The sequence below is a fragment of the Peromyscus maniculatus genome, chromosome 1, assembly GCF_049852395.1.
Source record: "Peromyscus maniculatus bairdii isolate BWxNUB_F1_BW_parent chromosome 1, HU_Pman_BW_mat_3.1, whole genome shotgun sequence".
In the NCBI taxonomy this organism is placed as follows: domain Eukaryota; kingdom Metazoa; phylum Chordata; class Mammalia; order Rodentia; family Cricetidae; genus Peromyscus; species Peromyscus maniculatus.
In genome coordinates this window covers 76,547,144-76,567,502 of record NC_134852.1, presented here as the reverse complement: position 1 = coordinate 76,567,502, position 20,359 = coordinate 76,547,144, and the positions used below count along the sequence as shown (strand labels likewise).

The following is a 20,359-nucleotide window of genomic DNA, read 5'->3' as shown; positions in this document are numbered from 1 at the left end:
GCAGTGGGAACTGAAGGTTGGGCAGAGTCGGGGGAGACAAAACCCAAAAGACAGCTGCAAAACATAGGGCTGAAAGCAGCATCGCCCAACGTCACGTGGCCACCGCAGATTCTGTCCCCGGCAGTAGCTGTTACCACAGTAGTGTTATCACTACTGCTAAAAAAACTAGCAGTCTTCACCCCACTGCTGATGCTGGCAGTGGTGATTGGTGGTTCCCAGTCATGGACCATCATCCTCTGTGGCATCACTCAGAGCCGTGGGGCTTAAGTCGCAATTAAGGGCTTTGTAATTATGAGGGTTAAGAATCTGGCTTTGACTGTTTATTAGCTGTTATGCTTTGTGTCTAGAAAGTGCTAGGGATGGGAGTGTAGCTGGGTAGGAGAGCATGTGGCTAGCCTGTGCAAGGGCCTGTTGCACTCAGTCCCTAGTACACATGAATGTACATACCACACACACACACACACACACACACACACACACACACACACACATATACATGCATGCATACACCCACACACACACCCACACCCACACACCAAGATTTTACTAGCGAAAATGTTAGGTTTTAGGGAGGGGGAAGAGAGGAAGCAGAGAGAAGTGCTGAGCTGAATCATCCTTCCTTCAGGTAAGAGATTTATTACCCCTGGTGACAGCAGCAGTGCACAAGGGACCTTAAGGGAAGTTTCATTCTGCCAAGACAGAGCAAGGCGTCTACCTTTCAAGTTTCTGAGAGGAGGAGGCGAGGAAGAGGGCTTAGTTAACGGGTGACCTATGCTGTGAGGCTGGGACAGGGAGCAGGGCCTCTGTGACTTAGGCTGTAGTGGTATGGAAAGTTGGGGTTGGTTAATGCCTAACCCATATGATGTGACAGTAGGCAGGCTGGATGTGTTCTCGCCATGCTTAAAGCCTTCTCTGCTTAGAGCCTCGCTGGTTACCGGGTGGGCCTGGGTTCTCTGACAAGTGGGTATTCTGACCATGGTTTTAGGAGTTCAGGTAATTAACTGACGGTGATCATACCCAGGCCAACAGGACCCAGACCTCACTGAAGGCTGAATGACTGTGTTCTAACGACAGATGCAAGGATGCACACACTGGATCAGGGAAGTGAATGACCGATGTCGGATCGCACTTCCATCTCATATACCTTCTTCTGCTGTGGGGTTGAGAAAAAAATTACCCTGAATGCTTCAGAGGTTGCAGAGAGTGCCCCGGGACAGCACAGGAAGAACTCTGTGTAAGCATAGCTCGGCCCCTGATGGCAGCCGGTTGTGTGACACTTTCTAGGGACACTGCTTGCTACTGTGTCCTAACAACAGAAACACCCTGTCCTGGCTCTGAGGGCTTTTGACTTGGGAAATGATATGTCAGATGTCTCTCCAGTTTTGATGCTGATTTTGATGAAGTCTTGGAGAACGTACAGGAAAAAGGTTGTTAAAATCTTGCCCAAACACGAATGAGCTTTGCTCGCGCCTCTGAAGACTCAGCAGACGATACACATGTAAATTTGGAAATTCTATCTCATCTGTCACCATCTTTCAAGGAGCTGCCATGACCTTACCCACTAAATGCCTTGTTCCTCTCAAACATGGCATGCTTCAGAAGGGCCTAGTTTGTTTAAACTCAGCAATGAGATTTTCTCCATGCGAGCTTGGGCTCCTTAGTTTCCTAGAAGCAACTTGGGAGAAGAAAGGGTTTCTTTGGCTTAACGAGTTCGAGTCCATCCTCAAGGGAAGCCAGGCTGGCACTCCAGGCAGAACTTGGAGGCAGGAACTGAAGTCGAGGCCGTGGAAGAACACTGCTTACTACTTGCTTCCAGGCTCCGGTTCACCTACTTTGAGAGCTTGTTTGGAGGTTCCAGCAGGAGAACACAGCTACTCGTATACCCTTGACCGAAGACCGGTCCTCCTCTATTTGGGGAAGGTCGCCTCTTCAGCCAAGCACGCAACTTGGGGAGAGACTCACATGGAGCGGTGAGGGAGGAAGGGGACACCTGCCAAGCCAGCCAGATCAGCCAAATCAACCCTGGCGATCAATGGGGTGACAGATGTCACAGCCAGATCGCCCTCACATCCTACCTACCTTTATTATACAGCGCAGGCCCACCTTAGTAGGCATGCTGCTACCCACAGTAGGCCAGAACCTTCCATTTCAATCATCAATGAAGAAAATGTCCCACAGACATGCCCATAGGCCAGTCTGATGGAGGCAATTCCTCAACTGAGGTTCCCTCTTCCCAGGCATGTCAAGTTAACAACTGTGACTAGCCATCACAGATACAGGGAAACTGGGCCACCTCTGCCTTGCTAGTAGGAGCAGCAAGTGGGACAGAGAGAATCTAGATAGAAGACAATTTGGTAGTTCCTTTCAAAACTAACAGTGGATTTGTAAGATACCTCGGAATTGGACTTCTTGAGCATTCGTTCAGTATAAATGAAGAGTGGTTTTCATGGTGGATTTGGTGGGTACATTCATTGGTATTGTTCATAATAAAAAAAAACTTTCAAAACTCCTCAAATGTCTTTCCATGGGCAAATAGTTAATCCAACTATGAAACACCCCTATCATGGAACCCTGCTCTGATAAGAAGAAAAACGGCCAATGCTTGCAGCTACTTGTTCACACCGCAAAGAAATTATGCTGAGTGGAAAAAAAGGCCAATTCCACAGGGTGACATACTACTACATGATTTCATTTATATAACATTCATGAGTTCCCATAATTACAAACCATGAGAACAGATTAGTAGTTCCCAGGGGTTAGGATGGGGTAAATTGATGGGTGTGGCTGCAAGAGGCCACACAAGAGAGTCTGCTGATGGTTGAGCATTGAGTATCTTGTTGGCTGGTCATGGTAGTGGTTGCATAGGACTACATGTTATAAAGTTGCATAGATACACACATGGAGAGAAACTCACGTGATAGAGAAATCTGAATGCTATATTTGGATTGTACCATGCTGTATTTGGATTGTACCAATGTCAGTTTCTTGGGGGTTTGTTGTTGGTATTTTTTAGTTTTGTTATTTTGAAATTTGGTTATTTAGCCCAGGCTGGCCTTGAACTCCTAATCCTATCTCTGCCTCTACCTCCCGAGTGCTGGGATTAAAAGCGTGCATCACTGTGCTCAACAGTGTCTTAGTTTTGGTGGAGTTGTAGAGTTGTTGAGATGTTAATGCTGGAGGAGGCTGAGAACAAGGGGTATGAGACTTCTTGTATGTTTCTCAGCCACACTTCGTAATCTACAAGTGTTCCAAAAAGTTTTAGCAAACAATAGATAAGTGGGTGGTGGTGGTGCACACCTTTAATCCCAGCACTCTGGAGGCAGAAGCAGGCAGATCTCTGAGTTTGAGGCCAGCCTGGTCTACAGAGTGAGTTCCAGGACAGCCAGAGCTGCACAGGGAAATCCTATCTCAAAAAACAAAGCAATACAACAAAACAAAACAACAACAACAGTAGATAGATGCAAATCAAAGAAAAGCGCCTGGGTTCAAAGTGAGCATTTTTTGAGGACTTGAAAGCAAATTCTCAAGCTTGCAAACCTTCAAACTAATAAGGAAATTAAAGGAGTTACACACTCAGCCTTTTTGAAATGGTGTTAGCTTGATGTTATCACATTGGAGAGACACCAGCAGATCAGTGTCCAGTGGCCTGGAGAACAGCAGAGTTTTGTGTCAAAGGGAGCAGGCTGTGTAACTGTGGTCAGTTTTACCTCCACGGAAATGAAAAAAGAGTCCTTAATTACGACAGGCAGCTCAGAAGAGTATACTCGGGGAAGGAGGCTGGGACACGTGTTACCTTACAGGGAGTGAAAGCAAGCAGGACGTTTTTTCCTTGATGTTATTAAAAATAGACAGCATCTCTTTCATTATTCATGCATTTGTTTTTCTTTTAAAGGTCTTAACATTTATGTAAATACAAAGCCAACAGAATTTAAATAGTCTGTGCCATTTAAAAAAAGGAGTTAAAATAAATTGCTGTATCAGAGAATTAGGAATATTTAAAAATATTGTTTTTCACGTATTATTTAATTAGTTCTAATTACTGTTACCTGCCTTTGATCTCCGGTTCTGTTTTTGTTGTGTTTAAATAATTACGTTTGTGTAACAGAAAGGAAAATAGTGGAAAATGATCGATCGTTTCGCATGTTATTTTTTTGTTTAAGCAGCAATATGTTCCTTTACTTGTGAGTGTTGCTGTAACAAAATTCCACAAAGCAAGAGGTTTATAAACGACAGAAGTTTATTTCTCACAGTTCTGTATTCTGGGAAACCCAAGATCAAGGTGCCTGGCAGGTTTCAGTGACAGGTATGGGCTGCTTTCTCCTTCCATGGTGGCACCCTGTGGCTGGATCCTCTGGAGGGGGGGAATGTCATGCCTCAACTGGGTGGAAGAGATGGAAAGCAAAGGAGAGCTCATTCTTGTCATCAGGTCCCTAATTTTGTTTGTGAGGGTTCCACCTTGATGACCTCACCACCTCTTCAAACTGTCACCTTGGTGACTAAGTTACAATGCTTGGATTTTGAGGGACACAGCAGTGCTGTGTCATCATGTCTTTTTGCTTGTGACTGCACTGCCCTGAGTTGGCTCTGAGAGGTGGCCAGGCCATCAATAGCTTAAGGGCAGAAGGCACCAGGTCAACCCAGCGGGCCCTGGCTCCGGATCCACCTCGGAATGACCTGGCTCTGTCTTGTGGAGACGGCTTGTGAGGAGCCAAGCAGCTAAGACACAGTACGGGGCTCTGGTCTAAGGAGCGAGTGTCTTCCCTCCTTCAGAGATCGTTCCATTTAGTACCCAATTTACAGGTTCTTGAACATCGAGAAGGCATTGCAGTCAGAGACAGGCGTGGGAGGAGGGGAGGTTGCAGTAAGTAAGAGGAAGCTCAGACAGATTGAGAAAAAACCATTTCTGGCCCAGAATTAAAAGTACATATAGATCCGCTGAGCAGATGAATGAATGAATGAATGGGATTGAATGTAAAGTATCCAGAGGGTTGCTACAGTTCTGGTTTCTGCTAGCTGTGGAGACCTCTGAAATGGATGAGAGGATCTGGGTTGGAAATCCTTTAGGTGTTTACCACATTTCTCAGTCGGCTGGAGCCGATTCTACATATAGGAATAGTTTAGTTTATGCTATTTTAGGAAGCCACTCCTAGTGTGTTCAGGATATCAGAGAAATGAATTTGGCTTTGTTAGAATGTTTCCAAACAATCGAGAGCCAGGAAGCCACACCCTTTCAAAACACTCCTGCACGCTGGACTTCAACTCAGCTCTGTGTGTGTGTGTGTGTGTGTGTGTGTGTGTGTGTGTGTGTGTGTGTGTGTGTGTGTGTTTAAATTTCCCCAGCTTTCATAAAACTTTTTATTTTCATGTACTCCATTATGGTGCCTATGAATCATCTTTAAAATTAGATATTTTCTTGGCAACAAAATACACAGTTTTATAATATGCAGCTTGGCAAAACTGGTAAGGTTTACAAATAACCTTAGAAATAGCCTCACCCACACTGGCCATGAAGCGAGCAGGTGAAAAGCCTCCAGTATTAAGCATTCAAGGCTGCTCTGGGTGTTGTAGCTGGAAAGCTCCTGGTGTTCATACAGCCCACTCCACCCCAGCTCCTCTCATCACCTTCTGCTCTGCAGATGAGGACCTTGGTATTCCCCAAAGACACCCCTCCCCGCCCCCAGCTTATTTCCATCTCGTTCCAACTGATGCCTTCGCCATGTGTATCCACACTTTGTTAACTGAAAACATTATTTTAGTGGTAGGAGGACAATGGACCCGCCAGCTTTCCTTGGCTTTGTGTTCTCCCAGGAGCAGGAAGACGGAAGTGTCCCCCTGAAGAAGGAGTCTTGGGGTGTCCTCATTTCTGGTGTACCAGAAAGCCTAAAGTTTTCATTTGTCTGTTTGAATTTAGTTTCACAGATAATGACGCCGACGCCGCTAATAACTGGCTTTTGAAGTCCATTCTCTCAAAATAGTTATTAAACTTGCAAACTTGTCACCTGAAAAGGCATTTATGACATTTGCTAAATATTAGTTAGTGCAAAGTAGTATAAAATGATTCTCTTGCATTACATGAAAATTATTCTGTACCTCCAAAAATATAAAAGAAGAGATTGGGTAAATTAGTATTAAAATGTGGGTGGCATTTGTGCAAACAGTAATCTCGTGTAGAAAATAGCCATATTCATAAAAAAAATTAAAGTACCAAACTGGCTTGATAATATTTTCCAAACAATTAGCTACTTTTACAGAATAATGTGTATGGCGTGTGTGTGTGTGTGTGTGTGTGTGTGTGTGTGTGTGTGTGTGTGTGTGTCTGTCTGTCTGTCTGTCTGTGTGTCTGTGTCTGTATGTTTCAGGCAGGGTTTCTCTGTGTAACAGCCCTGGCCATCCTGGAACTCACTCTGTAGACTAGGCTAGCCTTGAACTCAGAGAGATCTGCCTACCTCTGCCTCCCCATTGCTGGGATTCAAGGCATGGGCCACCACTGCCTGGCTATGGAAAACCATTTTAACCTCCTTGGATTTTGTCTTTTATTAATCCAGTATTCTGCTAATGAGATAAAATAAGCATAATAAGCCACATAAGGAGATTTTTAAAGTTACTCAATCAGCTGAATTGATCAGGTTAAAAAAATTATTTATTTTTATTTTATGTGCATTGGTGTTTTGCCTGCATATATTTCTGTGTGAAGGAAGCTATCAGATCTTGGAATTACAGACAGTTGTGAGCTGCCATGTGGGTGCTGGGAATTGAACCTGGGTCCTCTGGAAAAGCAGTCCTTGCTCTTAACTTCTGAGTCATCTCCCCAGCCCGTGTGTGTGTGTGTGTGTGTGTGTGTGTGTGTGTGTGTGTGTGTGTGTCTGTCTGTCTGTCTGTCTGTCTGTCTGTGTACAAATGCAGGCATGCAGAGGTACACATACTCTGTTGGACAGTGCCTGGTCTGCTGAGTATGTGCCTAGCCCAATAGATCAAGGAAGGTGAGCTACCTCTGGGTGGGTTTTTCCATGTGCTGTATACTTGGGATACAGAATTCTGTCAGGGAAGAAAGGCAGGGTCAACTGCCTACAGCCACAAAGACTATTTCTCTAGCATCTGGTTGATGAGAGCTAGAGTCAGGTCATTCCTAAGCTTTCCATTGTCTTGAGAGAAGTTTCCTTCTATACTGTGTTCCAGTGTTATGACATTTCATTCAGAAACCCTCATGCAATATATCCCACAGTGCTGAGAAGCTGGTATCTTGAATATCTGTATATATGTGTATGTAGTTTTGTCATATGTATCAGTTAGTTGTTGCTGTGTAACAAAACACTTCAATGGTTGGCCCTTTTTTTTTTTTTTTTTTTTAAAGCAGTGATGATTCTGTAGGCTGGCAAACATCTAAGATCTGCTGAGTGGTTCTTTGGTTAGATTTGTCTGGGCTCACTCATGCAGATACAGGCAGTGTGGCTTGGCTGGAACTTGATACTATAGCATTCCTTTACTTGAATTTCAAGAGTTTGGCAGATTTTAGCCAGGGCATCTCATTTCTTTTCTATGTGATCTCTCCAGCAGGCTCCTATGGTAGGCTCAGGGTTCTCAGCATGGCAGGCATCAGGTTCTGTTCAAGCCTCTGCTTGTCTCATTTGTCCTTTCACCAAAGCAGGCCACACCACACCCAAATGCAAAGGCTAGAAGAAAAGACTACCCTCTGGCCCATCCAGTCTGAAGAACTTGCATAAGATCCTACTTGCTTGATTTTCTTTCTTTTTCCCCTCTATCATCTCAACTCCCCACCCACCTTCATTCTTTCTTTCACAGAATTTCATGTAGCCCAGACTAGCCTCTAGTTCACTTTGTACCCAAGGATGACCTTGAGCATCTGCTCTTCCTGCTTCCACTTCCCTCCCGAGCGTTGGAATTACCCATGTGTGCTATGGCAGCTGGTTGATGCAGTGCTGGGGACCGAACCCAGGGCTTCATGCCTGCTAGGTAAGCCTTCTACCAACTCAGTTACATTCCTAGCCCTTTCTTTGCACTTCTCTTTTCCACTGGTTGGTTTAGAAAATACCCTCTTTCTAGAGAACTGTCCACATTTGTTTGCTTCTTGTGCGTCATTGGCTTGCTCCTCCATCACCTATATTTCTGTCAATACAAGACAGCCTTCTAGGCCAGAGTCCATTCAGATTACGTTTTTTTGAGGGAAGCAAGACTTCTTTGTAGATAGCACTGGGTGTTTCCAGATGTCTCCTATAGGACACATACAAGTTTACCTTTGAGCCATGCTGGGACTATGTGAGTGGCTCTTCCATGCTTGGATGATGGTGGCCCCAGTCTGGAAGGGTCCAGGGTGATGTTTTGCTATCCCAACATCACACTTCTCAGGTGGAGTTCCAGGAGGGACATTGCCTCCTTATTTATAGTTCCATGTTGAGCTGAAATAAAACGCATGCACAAAACACATCATCCCTTTCATTGGACAGCTTACAGAGTGAGAAGTTGGGGTCCCCATGTGCACAGGGCCTTTCCCTCTTGCACCCCCCCCCAATGATGAACTTGTGAGTTTAGATATTTGGTGTTTATTCTTTCTTCTTTCACTCCTTTGTCTGCCTCATCCCTTCCTCTCACTCCCCACCCCTCCACCCCCTGCCTCTTTCCTCCTTTTCTTTCTTCCTATCTCATGGATCATCTTTGGCCCTGGAGCTGCTTCCTGGTCTCTGTCTCCTTTGACACACTGCTGCTTGAGAACCTTCTTTCCTGTTTTCTGGGACTTGCCTATTCCTTGACCTAGACTTCTTTTTTTTTTTTAAATTTAATTAATTTATTTATTTTTGGTTTTTCAAGACAGGGTTTCTCCGTGTAGTTTTGATGCCTGTCCTGGATCTTGCTCTGTAGAACCAGGCTGGCCTCGAACTCACAGAGATCCACCTGGCTCTACCTCTCAAGTGCTGGGATTAAAGGCGTGCGCCACTGCTGCCCAGCTTGACCTAGACTTCTAACTGCCTGTTCCTGCCTGGAAATGACAGTACAGGTTCTGAGTGCCCATTGCTGTTCAGCTGTTGTTATTTCTAGGCCCTTCTCAGTGGCCAGAGCCCTTTTAGAAGGGCTCCTTTGAAAAATTCAGTAGTTGAATTACAATTGTAAAATGTTCATTTAATTTTTTTTTATTTTATACTTTTTTTCTCTTTCCGTTGTTAAAGTATCAGTTTCTAACATGTTAACATGCACTAATATGTACGAACATTATAACAGATACAACATTGTCATTATTAGCCTGCACAAAAATATATAGTATTAGCATTATTAATTTGAAATTATTCTGTATTTATGTTTAGCTTCATGAGGATGTATACTGTAGCAATGCTAACATTATAAATTTGTATGTGAGTAGAGTGTGGTGGCTTACATCTCTAATGCCAGCATTTGGGAGGTTGAAGCAGAAGGATTACCATGTACTCAGGGCCATTCTAGGCTATACAGTCAGTTCGAGGCCAGTCTCTACTATAGAGTGAGACTCTGTTTCAAAAAACAAACAAACAAATAATGGTCTGTGTTGATAATGATAATGTGTTAAATATATGCATATATGCTAATATGTACAGTTGTTAGAAATATACTGATGAATATTCAAGTGTATATCAATGCACACAATTATACAATGGTTTCAGCATAGTGCTGTTGCTGTTGTTAACATCAGACCACTGAATGACTTTCATGGTTCCCTTCCAGGGCTTTTTTTCTTAGAATATGCTTCGGTCACTGGAAACCTCTCCCGTGCATGGCTAGGTCACCGAAGATATTAGATTTTCTTTCCAAATTTGGTTTTGGCAAGGACAGAAAAAACCCAGGGAGGCACTGAAACTCAATATTTCCTTCCAGGGCACACTCCCTGACCTGACCTCTGCCAGTTAGACCTCTACCTCCTCCTGGCAGTGCCACCAGCTGACAGTATTTGTGTGGGCCTCTTCGGAGACATTGAGTAGCTGCTTGATCTCCACTAATCCAATGACTTGGATTCTTTCTGCCACCTTTGGAGGACACACTTAAAAGTAGAGACATGTGGATGGTTTATTCTCACATCCATTAGTGTGTGAAGCCCAGAAAGAGTCACATGGCAGTTCTTTCACAAAGAGGAGACTGAGGGAAAATAGTCCTCCAGCATAATAAAAAATGTGCTTAGCAAAGTATGGTGGCACAGGCCTGTAATCCCCATACTTGAGAGGTAGAGGTAGGAGCTCACAAGTTCCTGGTTATTCCCCCACTACATAGAAAGTCCAAGGCCAACCTGGGCTATGCGAGACCCCCAGAATGAGAGAGATCTAGAGAGAGAGAGAATGAGAATATATGGATATGCATGTATACTTTTCCTTGTTCTCCTACTTTGTGATAATATAGTCTGCCTGACTTGACTGGGTGTATCTTAGTTATTATTGCAGTGAATAGACGCCACACCTAAGACAACTTATGGAAGAAAGAGTTCATTGGGGGCTTACAGTTTCAGGGGATGAGTCATAGTCATCATTTTGGGGCATGGCAGCAGGCAGTTAGGCATGGCACTGGAGCAGCAGCTGAGATTACATCTTGGGACAGAACCACGAGGTGGTGGGAGAGAACTAACTGGGAATAGTGTGGGCCTTTGAAGACTCAAAGCCTGCCCCTAGTGACACACCTCCTCCGACAAGGCCACACCTTCTAATCCACTGAAGTAGTTCCACTAGTTGGGGACAAGCGTTCAAATGTATGAGCCTCTGGTGGCCATTCTCATTCAACCTGCACATGATGTTCACACACACTTGAACATGTGAAGAATGTGGGAATTAAAACTATTATGTTCGAAGTAGACGTCCTAGTATTTGGAGAGGAGGAGAATTGACAAACTGGAAGGATGTAAGTGACCTTTAAAGAGCTAACTTTCAAACCAGGCATGGTGGCTCACAGTTGTGATCTCAGCAGTTGGCAGATGTGGGCAGAAGGATCAGGAATTCGAGATCATCTTCAGCTCCACGGTGAGTTCAAGGCAGCCTTGGATGCACGAGACAGTCTCTAAAAAAGAATTCAGTGGTAGAGTGCGTGTTCAGCATGTGTGAGGCCCTGTGTTTAATTCCTAGCACTGTGGGATGGTGGGGGGTTTTACTGGCAGAACTCAATATAGTTGAGTTAGTTGTACTAATGTGAACCAGTAGATGTCCAGTGTTTCAGAGACATAGGGGCATGCAAGATGCTAACAGTAGTGGAAAATGGGTCCTCCTGCAAGATGTCCAGGGACTCCCCATGCTGTAAAGTTCTGCAGTACTTTTCTTTTAACACACGCGTACATGGAATAGATCGAGAGGGCATTCAGAATGCATTCAGTGCAAAATACACACAGAACACTATTCTGGATCCTTTCGTGGTGAACCAATAAAAGCATCAGTCAAATAAGACAACGTGGGAAAAGTATATCAGGCAAATGATGGAATATTTTTACTAGATGAAGAAACACTTAAAAGATTAAACAGGAATTCACCTGCTTACTTGGGGAAAGACGGTAAATTGTTCAGCTTTCCTTGGAGGGCCAGTTGGCAATATCAGTTAAATGGTTTCTCTGTCTGTCTGTCTCTCTCTGCTTATCTCTCTTCTTCCTCCTTCCCTCCCTCCCCCTCCCCCTTTTCTCTTTTGAGACAGGGTCCAGGCTGGCCAGGACCTCTCCCTTAGTTTTCCAGCTTCCAGGATTGCAGAAGTACACCACTCGTCCAACTCCATTTTTATTCATCTTTGCATAAGCCCATACTTCAACCCCCAAATCTGTTTGAACCTCTGTTTCCTGAAGAAATACTTGGACATGTGTCTGAATATCAAATATAAGACTTTCAAGCCAGGTGGTGATGGCACATGCCTTTAATCCCAGGTAGAGGCAAAACAGATCTCCAGACCTACTTCTAGGACAGCCAAGGCTATACAGAGAAACCTTGTCTTGAAAAAAACAAAAACCAAAAAAAAAAATCATTGCAGTATTATAATATCAGAAATTGTCTTAGAGAAATTATACTATACCTGCAGTATAGATTATTGGACAGACATTTTACTAATTTTGTTAGTTTTTCTTTCTTTTGGTTTTCCAGGATTTCTTGTATAGCCTTGACTGTCCTGGAGCTAGGTCTGTAGACCAGGCTGGCCTTGAACTCACAGAGATCCATCTGTCTCTGGGTGCTGGGATTAAAGGCATGCACCACCACAATCCAGCTGTTAGTTTTTTGTTTTTGTTTTTTTTTTGAGACAAGGTCTCACTGGTTCTCAGATATGTCTTGAATTTACAGTCCATCTACCTCAGTCTCCCTGAGTGCTGGGACCATAGGCATGCACCATCATGCCTGACTCTAAACAGCCATTTTAAATGATGAAGCCAACTGTTCAGCGTATTACCAAGACTAATATTAAATGAAAATAGATGAAATTCAGAGTAATAGTGACTGTAGTTTATCTAACGAACACAGAAGTGTGTATTCTCATTTGTTTCTCTGCCTCTGTTTACACACACACACACACACACACACACACACACACACACACACACAAGTCAAAGCACAGAAAGCTGTCTGGAGACAAGCTTTCTATTTAGGTTTAAATGATAGTATTCACAGGCAACTGGAATGTGTGCACAGTGGATTTTAAAACTGTATATTATTTGTGAAATTAAGGAGGATGGTAAATCCAGGCGATTTGGGCATGCCTTAACAGAGAGAAACAGCTTGTGGGCAGCTCTGGAGAGGCTTGATACCAATTAAAAAGCATCTATAGGAAGAGGTGGAATAAGCCACACCTGTATCTGGAAGCTGATGAAAAATGAAAATCAGATCCTGTTGCCCACATAAGAAAAAGTGCCAGTAAAACCATCAATTACAGCCTAAACCTGGTGGTGTTTTTCCCTTCAGTGCTTGCCATCATGATTTGTCATAATTATTTGCTAATCAATGTCATTCTAAGTAAAGTGAAATTTAAAATGTAAAATATTAGCACAGATTTTACCATTCATTTTGTATAACACCACTTTTTAAGTGTAAATCCTATGAGGAGTAGATACAGTTCAGACTTTGCGGCTTCAACCTGACCAGAAGTGACCAGCACAGCCACACTTAGGAAGGTTGGAAAGAGCTGGTGGGGATCCCATGCCCAGGAACAGAACCAGTCTTGGCCTGGGAGGCATGCAAGAAACACTGGCCTTCACACGGACCCGTCCCCCCTGTGTGTGTGCTTGACCTGCTGGCTTGCTGGGATCCCCTCTGCAAGGGCCTTAAAATGCCCTGCTGAGCTTTAGGTACAGAGAAATTGAGTCACCAGCCAGCTGCAACTACGAAGAGGAAATACTGAGGATGTTAACTCCCTTCACTAGATGGCTTGGTTATATTCGGTCTAGGCTGGGTCAGAGGTTCATTTCCAACCGAGATCAAGCCTTTCACCAGCTGCCCATCCGACGGGAAGTGGCACTGCCTGCCTGAGACCCTTGTGCTGCCAGATGTACTTGTCCGTACACCCAGGAGCCCCTGCCCCTTGCTAAGGTCCTTGCCAGAGGTTGAAGCAGTGGCACACAGTTGGGGGAGGAACAGCCCAGACCCTCTCCTAATAGGACGTGACAGCAGAGGCCCAAAGTCCAGAGGGGGACTTCCACTGTCTCAGAAACATTTATTTCCAAAATCCAGATCCCAGATGAAACTTAAGATTCAAAACCGTAAGCCCCCACCCCATCCCCAGTACAGGGCTCCTGTGCCCTGGACTCCTGTCCATGTGAGCTGTTGTGAGCCTTTGAAGGTGGTCAGGGCGAATCAGTGGGTGTTTTGTTCCTGCATGTTAGATGGGAGACACGAGAGGAAGCTTGGAGTCTGAGGTAGAATTGTTTGGTCCAAGGAAGCTGAAGGTAATGGAGACAGTGGAAAGGAGCGCAGGGTGGGCTTCCTAAGCCTGGGGGTTGTGGGGATGGCTATTAGAAGAAGAGGAGGTACTCAGGGCGCTTTCAGTGACTTGGCAGCGGGGGAAGAGTCTCCATTCATCAGCATCCTTTCCCAGTGGGGTTAGGAGCAAAGGCTCTTGGGCTGGAGAGAGGTGAACCATTAGGAGGGCTCAGAAGAGGCCCAATGGACACGTGAAGAAACGCAGCACGCTGCTCAGAGCTGGCCAGGCAGCCTGCAGCTGCCACAGCATGGCATGGCTGTGGCCTCTCGAGTCTCTTTGTGGACCGGTCAGGACCTCAAGAGAAAAAGTGCCACCGTTGGAGGAAGGGCAGCTCCAAGGGAGGGGTGTTTTTGTTTTTGAGACGTGGTCTCGAACAGCCCAGTACGGAAGGATTCTTCTTTATTCTGAAGAGAATTTTAAAAAAGATTTGATTTTAGTGTTTTTATGAGCTGTGAAAAAAGTGAAATGACCAAGGGAGGGATGAGAGAGGGTAGCTGGGGGGAGATACCGCACAGGTACAATCTGTGCGTTTATGGAAATGCCACAGTGAAACGCTAATATGTACAATTAATATTAATCATATTAATCATTAACAATATTTTTATATTTTATTGTTAAATATATATATACGTTAACTTTAAGTATACAATTCATAATGTTATTTTCAAATAAGATAAATAAGGGCTGATGAAAGGACTCCACAGGTAAGTGCCAACCCTAATGACCTGAGTTTAATCCCTGGACCTAATTGGTGGAAGGAAAGAACTGACTCCCCCACCTCCAAGTTGTCCTCACTCCCATATGTGTGCTGTGGTATGTACATGCATGTGCTCGAGCAAATACATACATACATACATACACACAGAGAGAGAGAGAGAGAGAGAGAGAGAGAGAGAGAGAGAGAGAGAGAGAGAGAAATAACTAAGTGTAAACTAAAGATCAGAACGGATAGCTATATGTATGTATGTATGTATTGAGATGGGTCTCTCTGTGTAGCTCTGACTTGTCCTGGAACTCACTAAGTAGACAAGCTGTCCTCAGAATCACTGAGCTCCTTCTGTCCCAGCCTCTGTCCTCTGCTGGGGTTAAAGGCATACACCACCATGCCCAGCTTATTTAAGGATTCTAGAAACTTGACAAGTCAAAGAAAGTTTCTTCCCCATATTGCTCTGCTTTGTGACATATGAAAGTCCTGAAGCCATTCACTCTTTAGTGATATGGTCTGGTCAAAACATTCAGCGATGGTACCCAGCTGTTAATAGTGTTGTTTTCTTTTATATATATACTCCCTTCTGTTGCGTTATCAAGATCGCCTTATGGTACCCAACATTTCCTCTTTCCTTTGCAAGAGTAAACACACAGCTCTTACCAAAAGCAACATTAAAATAGCCTTTTTAGAGATTGTTGTTGTTTGTTTTGTTTTTACAGTGGAATCAAAAATAAACATGTAAAATGTAAGCATAGCTATAGTTCATAGGCTGTTTTACTAAGTAATTCTAAGATTTCTAAAGACTGTGCATGCTTAGTGCTTCTTTCTTTCTGACCACAGACACCAGAAATCCCACAGGAAGTTGTGCTTCTGAGTGTTGTGGTTTCTAGTTTCCTGTTCCTTTGCATTAGATCAGAGAGAAATCTGTACACAAAGGGAAATTCTTGGTTGAACTTTCTTGAAACTCATAGTGAGATTCTCTAACTTACTTGCATTTCTCCCTTTTGATTTAGACCCAGAGGAAATGTAGCCACATCTATCTGTAATCATTAATGTCATGGTATAATGTAAAAACGTTTTCGGTCAGTGGATAAACTCTTGTTAAAGTTAAGGGTGTGTCTCTGAGATTATGCTATATGCTCTCCACTCCATATTGAAGCACCTTCCCCCAGATAAACTGTAGGGCGGAGCTAGATTCCTGACAACAGTGTTTTCTTTAAAATGACTTTATTTCTTAATTTTTAATTAGCATACAAATTAATAGGTGTCGTTATGGCATCTTCATTTCTATAAATGATGAGAATTTCCCTTGCTATTTAGAGAAGATACACAAATATAGTTTGGTTTAGATACTAAGAGTATCTGTTCAACTTACCTAGTGTATCATACAGTTCAATTTAGATAATTTAATCCAGCTATTCAAAATACCATTGGAAGTTTTTAAAGTGTTGCGTTAACTGGACATTTTTAATTGATATACTTTTTAAAGCAAAGTACTATGAAAGTGAAATGTTTTTACTTGATTTAATTTTTTTTAAAGCCATGGAAAAGATAAGATTGATCAGGTATATTGGATTTGAGGCAAGTTGCAGATATCTAACATTTAACTTACATAGTGGGAGACTTGATAGAAGATTGACCAATGAGAAAAGGTGAAGATTATGGCACAAAACACCCTACCCGCCTCTAGGCACATTTGCAGAATGCATATCTTATTAAATATTAATGCACTGATGTGAAAGACCTTCAATAACCACTTTCTAAAATACAGCACACCTAAGTTTTTTATAATGCTGTCTTCTCATAGGAAAAATTCAATCACCCTTCTTAAGAGAACACAGGGCACTTTGTCTTTAAAACAATCGCATGTGATACGACTAAAACAAAAACCGACTTTAACTGTTTTCATGCATGGCAAGAAATAGGGTTTGGTTTGCACAATGTTCTTTTCTAGTTCAACTAGCTTAGAGTTGTAAAACGTGTGGCTTTGAAACCTTAATTGGTGTTTATGTGTCATACGGATACTTCTTAGAATCAAGTCTGATTTTGTCATGCAGTTGAAATCTAAAAACTATTGTTTAAAACCCTGTTTGTGCCGCACCCCCCTCCACACATACCCAGCGTGGCTATTGTAGCACTATACTAGGTACTTTAAGGGTATTATTTAATGTTACTAAAAATTTCTGATATTTGTGAAGAACTTTGAAGTACAGAGTGTAAATTAATGAAGCTCAAAATTATTTTCTACCCATTTTTCCTGTTCAGCAAGGCAGTTGGCCTAAGTTTTGCACAGTGGCCCATTGAACTGGATGGTGATTTCCGCGTGTACTTATGTCCTTTTCTGTTCAGCTTGAGCTGGGGGGCTTGGTTTAGAAAGGCAGGCAGCCTGATCTATCTCTTCAGGGGCCAAGAATCTCAGCAATCTTGATAGCCCAAAATGTAGGGAGGCAGGAGAAAGTGGCTGGGATTATCACTGGATGCTTGTTCCCCTCAGCGCCCAGATCTGTAACTTGGTTTATTTAAGGCAGTTGGCTAGTTCTGAGCCTGCTAGAACGCTTCTGATGTACTTTAAACAAAAACACATCTCCCTTCAATAGGGTAACAATGCTCAGACACGTGGTGACAGTTGTGACCATTGTTACTTGCGAGGTTAAGGAAACCACAGTCAGGTATTGGCCAGGCCCGTCTTTCCTGCCACACTCCTGCGTGGGGACTGATCGCGGGGAGGCTGGCTGAGGAGCGAGTCGACAAGTCTCCGTAGGGAGTCGAAAAGCTTTTGGCACACAAGGGTTTGTGGTTCTCGGGGGCGAATTCTGCCGGATCCTTGATAAAAAAACACACAGGATGGTTCGCGCGGCAGCGGAAACCGCCTAGCAAGTTACTTGGAGAGCTGAGCTTTTCCTTCCGCGCGGGGGTCGGACCCGGCCTGGCCCCGCCCCCCGCCGAGGCCCCGCCCCCCGCCGGCTGGGCATGCTCAGTGGCCCGGTCCGGCAGGTTTTGCGTGGCTGCCGGAGTTGCCCGCGACGGCTCTGCCCGCCGACGGCACGTCTCTCGGCGGCCGCGCGTTCCGGGGAAGTTAGGTGCGGGAGCAGGCGTCTGAGGAGACGCCCGAGGGCGGAGGGGACCAGCCGGGGGTCCCGGTGCTGCGGGGCGGCGAGCGGGCCGAGGGCGGCGGAGGCCGAGCCGGCGGCCGGGTGTGCCCCGCGGAGAAGCCCGGGCGGGGCGGACGCTTCCCGGACTTTTGTCCTACTTGAATCCCCTCCCCGTGGGCCGGGCCTTTCCGGCCGCCCCCGCCCCTGCCCCGCTCGTCCCCGGGAGATGTTTATGCGGACGGTGGCGTGAGGAGCGGGCGGGCGGGCCGGCGGCGCGGAGTTTCGGGTCCGAGGAGCCTCGCGCGGCGCCGAGAGAGACAAGATGTCCGCCAGGGCCGCGGCCGCTAAGGTGAGAGGGCTCCCGGCCCGCGGGGCTGCGGGCGGGGCGCCGGGGGGGACCGGGGGCACCGGCGGGGGGTCCTCGCCCCGCCCTCCCCGCGGGCGGCAGCCGGGGGCGACGGTGGCGGGGCGGGGAGGGAGGGGAGGAGGGCGGGCTGGGGGCGCGCCTGCCGCCGGGGCAGGTGCACGGCTGCCGGTGCCTGGCTCCGGCTCGCGCTGCGAGGCGACGTGCAACAGGTCTCGCGCCTGGGAAAGTCGCCCCGGGTGCGGATTCTCAGGTCCCCGAGAGCGTGTCCGCGGAGACCCGGGGGTGTCACCTGCGGCAGGCCGGTGGGTAGCCGGGGCTGTCTCTGGAGGAGTGGTTGGTACCCGGCGAAACCCTGTAGTTTCGATCTGATGTCACCCGCTGCGGTATGCGCCATGGCAGCGATAAAGCTTTGAGACAGCAAAACACTCAGCTCGAGAGTAGCTAAGGTTTATTTTGAGGTTTATTATTTGTGTGAGGCAACAGAAGGGGGAAAGTTCTTAACACTTGAATTTCAACTTTTCAGAAGTATCGCAAAAGTGTCCCTACACATGGACAGTAAGATGGATTCAAACAACAACAAAAAATACCCGGTGAATTCTGCACAAAACGACTTCCCGATTCATTTTCCCTGTGTGTTTTGAAGTGTGTTTCTTGACACAACATGTCTTATTAAGTACTACATTAAGCTAAAAAATTTAAAAACGAGTTAGACTCCTCTTTTTTTGTACAATTTAATTCTTTTAAAACATCTTAAAAGTGCTTGCTCTTTTAAACAATGACAGGAATACAAAATGTGATGAGTGGAAAAAAAAACTCCCTTAAATTTATTACTTTAAATGCAGTTTAAAACAAGTGGTGATTTTATGTATTTTTCTATTTGAAATACTTAATCCTAACCTTTGGGAGCAGATGAAGGAAGCGTCTGAATTCTTAACAGGACCATGTCTTTTGACTGGCAGTAGTTAGCAGTTAGTAGTTGAACAGATTATTTTAAGGAATGGAGTATTCTTCCTTTAGGAATAATTTAGTTTGTATCTTTTTTGAACGTACATTGATGAACCATCTAAATGTTAAGACTGGGTCCAAAAACTAGAATCAGTGCAACATTTGTTACTTATAAAACATGTTATTTACCTTTGCTGGGACTTCCTTTCCTGGGAAGAAAGACTTTGTTGCCTTATTACACAGAATGTCACTTAGTTTCCAAGTGTGAGCCCTGGTACTTGCTATTCAAGACAACACACTTGGAAAGTGTTATTACAAGAGAAGTGTTTCCAATAGCTTGCTATGGCAAGGTGATTTAAAAGGTGATTTAAAATTTACACATAAATTATGATATTGAGATTTTTATGGAACATGGTAAAGCCTTTCTAGTTAAATATTTGCATGATTAGCTGGAAATTGAAGGGTTATTTTCTCGGATGCTGTGTTGGGGCGCACTTTGAAGTCTTACGTAAAACTAGACCTACCATAAATGAGCAGGTAAATGCAGTGCTAACCAGTTGTTTCCCTAAGTCACATTTATTTTTCTGAGGGAATCAAAAATGCTGAAGAGCCCGGCTCTGTCAGTGCTTTACATGGGGTGCTTTTCTTTCTCCTACCCGGTAAAAAATTGTGCAGACACTAATTTTGCCGCTCGCTCTTCTGTTTTTAGCACAACAGTTGTAGAACTTGTGACTAAGCCAATACTTTTGATTCTGTATTTTTGTAATGGTTCAGTGGTTTTCCTCTTGCTGCTCAGGTCATCATTGCCTTTTTGAGATGTTTGGCTTGCTTCCAGGATATTGTTATTGCAATGAGTACATTTTATATGATTGTATTTACATTTTTGTATCTGTACACTTACTACTGTATGGCAAATTCTTAAAAATGAAATTTCTATGTCAAAGAGTTTGTTTAAAATTCTAATATACACCATTAAAATCTTCCTCCAAAGTCTATACTTAAGAATAAATACAACAAATAATGGTTTGTTGCCTGAATTTTGGGTGGAGGACATCAAATTCAAGACAGTGCCATAAAACTCCGAGTGAAGAGAGTCAGAACTTACCTGTGGTCCCCGAATTGAGTGCAGTGCAGTTCCAAGTATAATTCCAGTGTGACGTTATCGAAAACATGATAGCTTGATAAGATGTTTATCTTACCACATAAATGAATGGAGGGAGAAAGTCCTTTCAGAAAATCTAATTTATTATAAATTCAGAGTCGTCCCGTCCCCCCCCCCCCCCCCCCCCCCCCCGGAGCTGAGGACCAAACCCAGGGCCTTGTGCTTGCTAGGCAAGCGCT

At 44.5% G+C, this 20,359-nt stretch overlaps 1 protein-coding gene across 11 annotated transcripts in view; it reads left to right on the top strand.

The window, feature by feature from the left end:
• Positions 1 to 20,359, top strand: part of Tjp1 (tight junction protein 1) — a 256,337-nt gene that overhangs the window by 155,786 nt on the left and 80,192 nt on the right. For 2 of the 11 annotated variants that reach the window (XM_076544423.1, XM_076544407.1), the window contains exon 1: positions 17,894 to 18,055. The exons of 6 other annotated variants lie outside the window; for them this stretch is intronic. In XM_076544423.1, the coding sequence (XP_076400538.1) occupies positions 18,029 to 18,055 (27 nt within the window). In that variant the 5' untranslated portion in view covers positions 17,894 to 18,028. Of the gene's footprint in view, positions 1 to 17,774; positions 18,056 to 18,244; positions 18,376 to 20,359 lie in introns of those variants that run through there. 3 more of the 11 variants (XM_076544436.1, XM_076544431.1, XM_076544421.1) reach the window with 3 other exon arrangements.